The 4,074-nt window shown below is 47.6% G+C and overlaps 1 protein-coding gene across 1 annotated transcript; it reads left to right on the plus strand.

Moving 5' to 3' along the window:
- The first annotated feature begins 333 nt into the window (after positions 1 to 333).
- Positions 334 to 3,786, plus strand: LOC148306127 (uncharacterized). The gene has a single exon (XM_088265573.1). It carries the CDS (start codon positions 1,048 to 1,050, stop codon positions 2,470 to 2,472), a length of 1,425 nt encoding a protein of 474 aa, XP_088121699.1. The 5' UTR covers positions 334 to 1,047; the 3' UTR covers positions 2,473 to 3,786.
- The last annotated feature ends 288 nt before the right edge of the window (positions 3,787 to 4,074 follow it).

Consider the following 4,074-nt stretch of genomic DNA (forward strand, 5'->3'; position numbering starts at 1 on the left):
TCCTTGACTGTCTCTCACGACGCATTCTCTACTGAACTGTAAGGTATCGAGTATTTTTTGGTTAGTTGAAGGCTAACGATCAGAAAATCGCTCCGTTTAGCGGATAGAAAAGTCCGCCGAGGAGGGTTCGCGCGCGCCGGTTCGCGGTTCGCCGGTATCGGGAAGTTGTCCGGCGACTATAGGACTGTAACGGCGGGCCTTATACTTGACAGCGGTGGAGGCTATCCGTCCTCCCTCCGGATTTTCCACCCCACCCCGAGTCGGCGAGGGAGGGCGGGTATATAAGGCGGCGCTGACTGGCGCGCGCCAGTGGTCCTCTGACCGACAGCTAGGTCACGTACGGACTGTTGTGGCAGTAGCGGCACTCTCCGCGTGCTCTCGACATCGTCCGATTTCCGGACAGCGAAATCGAGTCTTCGTCGCGTACAGTATTCCGTTCTGTCAGCGTCGCGCAAATTTCAATTTGCCGGTAGAAAGAAATCGTGATACGCGGATCGGCGCTTTCGTTTAACGATCGAAAAGTCATTCCGAGTATTTTTTGTTGTAACAGATTCGAGAGTTCGAGAGAACGGTTTGCTGAAAAGTTGGGGAAAATATCTAAAGAGGATTATCTCGGGGCAGTAACTATCCGAGTGACGAGTGGCGCAGAACCGCGCGCTTTCTCCACCAGCCAGCAGGCAACACTGAGGTCGGCCGCTCCGCAGGACTCGAGTTGTGCAACTCGCCGGAGGGCATCTTGCGCAACACTCCGCACTCAGCACAACGTGTGCTGACGACTGCTCTACTCTCCGCACATACCATACTACCATCCAGAGTAACTTTCCTCGGAGGAATTCCCGAGTGGTGCGAACTATTTGTGATAATATCTAATAAGATACATAATTGGTCCATCCTGACACGCCAATTTATTTATATTATTATAAATCATATAAATAAATAATAATTAAAAAAATATATATAAATCAGTAACGGCTGATTGAAAAAGTGATAAAAATTGTGATCGATTTGTGTTAAGAATATTTGAATAGTATACTAAAAGTAGCAAATATGACTACCGTGGAGAATATTCCGGCGCGCGAGGAGGAACTGGAGAAGACAGACACGGTGGGAAGTTTGGGATTCTCTCACGGACCCATGAAGCACTCCGATACCAGGGATAGTATCTCCTCGATAGACAGCGACGTGTCCATGTCGTTCGACAGAAGAGGATCGGAGGACAAGTCGGGGGACGAGCCCGAGGGGACTCCGGCGGAGGACGAAGGGGCTCTCATGGCCGACCTGTCGGACTCCGCGTCCGACGCGGGCTCCACGGGGGGCGGGAAGGACTCCGGCTGCGAGGTCACTCTGGACCCCCAGGAGCCCCCCTTCACTCCGCCCTCCGACGAACTGGCCGACAGAATCGTAGCCCAGGTAGAATTCTACTTCTCCGACGTCAACATAACCAAGGACGCTTTCCTCCTCAAGCACGTCAAGAGAAACAAGGAAGGGTACGTTTCCCTCAAACTTATTTCGAGTTTCAAGCGAGTCAAGCACCTCACCAAGGATTGGAGGGTAGTCGCCGCTTCTCTCAAGAGGTCCAGCAAACTGGAGATAAACGAACCGGGAACGAAGCTTAGGAGATTAGAACCCCTGCCGCAGTATGACGAGACGACGCCCTCTAGAACTATAGTAGCCGTTAATTTACCCATGGAAAAGCCGACGATAGAAAACGTCTCCCGATTATTCTCGAAATGTGGCGAAATAGCCCTCATACGCGTGCTGCGACCCGGCAACCCGGTCCCGTCGGATGTGAGGCAGTTCATCAACAAGAACCCCTCGCTCGCCGGCCTGGTGTGCGCGATAGTGGAGTTCACGGAGTCGGAGTCCGCGAGGAACGCGGTGGCCATGCAGCACGACGACTTCCCCGGCTACGGGCAGACCATGAAGGTTCACGAACTGAACTGCGTGCCCAACCCCGACAAGAAGAAGCGCGCCCTGAACGGCAAGAAGCCGAGCTCCAACCGGCTGACGGGAGAGTTCGAGTACTCGCCGTGCTGCAGCGGCTCCGAAGCCGAGATGGAGTACTGGATCCGCGGAGACCCGCGCTACCGGCTGCGCAGGGGCTCGTCCGGCTACATGCCGCGCGTGCCCGAGCCGGCCTGGGTGCCGCGCCGCATGTCCTCGTGCAGCCATTCGTCCGACTCCTCCGGCTACTACTACTCGCCGCGCCGGCTGTCCTCCGGCAGCCGCGACTCGGACGCCTACCTGTCGCGCCGCATCTCCAACTGCTCGGTGTCTAGCGCGGAGTACGAGGGCTCGCGGCGCTGGTCCAACTGCAGCCAGGGCCCGCCGTGCGTCCGCTCGCGCTCCAACAGCGCCGCCATGTGCCACGACCAGCTGGTGCGGCCGCCCTCGGGGCCCGACGGCACGCGCGGCTTCCACACCGGCGCCCGCCAGAGGAGGATATCGGACCTCGCCCTCTACTCCCGCTGATCGGCTCCCTGTTCCCCTGTAACCCGTCAGCCTATTTCGAAAGACTTAACTTTTTATCGATACAGTTTTGGCAAATATCGCGGGAGAGTACCGAGAGAGACGGCACTCTAACCGGTTTGGCTGACTCGCCCTACATATTGCGCTCAAAGACAATGACGAAATTCTTAACTTCTTACCGTGTGTGGAGTGTGGAGCGCGATGTATGGAGTCGTAACTTCGTGTTGCGCATTCTGTACGAGTACGACGGCTACAGCCGCCCATATCCCACACACACACTACCGCTATGTCCCGCGATATAATGAACTAGATTACCGAATAGTATTTACTATTCTTTAAATATTATAATATGTAGCGTTTGCTCGATATTATTATATTTTGATTCTTGTCCAAATAAATTCAGTGTCATATTTTGCTACACTTGTAAAGACTCTACATTTAAGATACACCGAGATAAAATAGCTACTATTAATAAGATATGTTTCTTCATTTATCTTTATCATAATATCGATCGAAGTTAATGGGTATTTTTTGTTCCTGTAAAAAATAAAATAGAAAGTGTTTCGCAACAATCAAATTTATGTAAATACTCGTACATCCCACAGAGTACTTTTGTATCGTTTACTTTATTACCTACTTGCATTATATAACGATATCTACTTTAACAATTGCCCGCAAACGGTTTAATGTGCATCTTTGATAAAGTTAGTTTACATAAGTAATCGCATTGACTTGGCACCCTCCATTTTTGTAGTTATAACGTTATTATTCAGAACAGCGTGGAATGTCAGCTAAATTCAACTCCCGCTGGTATTTACATTTGCCCCGTAATAAATTATACATAAAGAAGTACCTACTGTAAAAGTTACTTACTCTACCAAATGTTCAATTTTCTCTTTATGCCAAGCGATATTCGTTTTTCACGATCTGCAAACCTTCTGAACTAAATACGGATATATCGCGCTGTTGCGCAAAATTGTATTTATTTATTTATTGGTGTGTACACCATCTCTAGAACTTAACTATTTTTAATTTAACGAGGATGTCAGGAAAGAATTAGGAATAAAATTAGAGTGATTATAACGAAGGTAAACTAAGTTTAAAAATTTACTTTAGTTTTTTTTTGTATTTTTTATTTTATATTTAACTATTTTTAGAGTTAAGACGATTTGCTGGATGTCTCAAAAACTTTTTTACGTATCAAGTAAGGGTCCTATTAGGAATTCGTTCGATATGTTTGTAAAATATTTATTGTAATTTAATATTGCGGACTAAGTCAAACGCTAGATTTTAAATACATACATTTGTAAATGAAAACTCGTATTTTATTTCCTAACCTCCCCAGAAAAGTATCATTACCTCACGCCATTGTAAAGTAGTAACTGGAAATTTAGTGTTTTGGAAAATATTAATTAAGAAACATTAATATCATAAAAAATCAGTGCCAGAGTTTTAGGTAAAAGTTGTTTTATTTTAGCGAATATGCTCAAAATAAATATACACTTGACCTGGATACCAACGCGCCTTTGGAAACAAGCGGTCCAAGGATCCTTGTACAATTTCTTCTTTTCAGACCACACGTATATAGTCTCCGTACTGCAAATA

This window comes from Brachycentrus maculatus, unplaced genomic scaffold (assembly GCF_059751285.1).
Source record: "Brachycentrus maculatus isolate JH-2025_06_01 unplaced genomic scaffold, ASM5975128v1 h1tg000252l, whole genome shotgun sequence".
Lineage (NCBI taxonomy): Eukaryota > Metazoa > Arthropoda > Insecta > Trichoptera > Brachycentridae > Brachycentrus > Brachycentrus maculatus.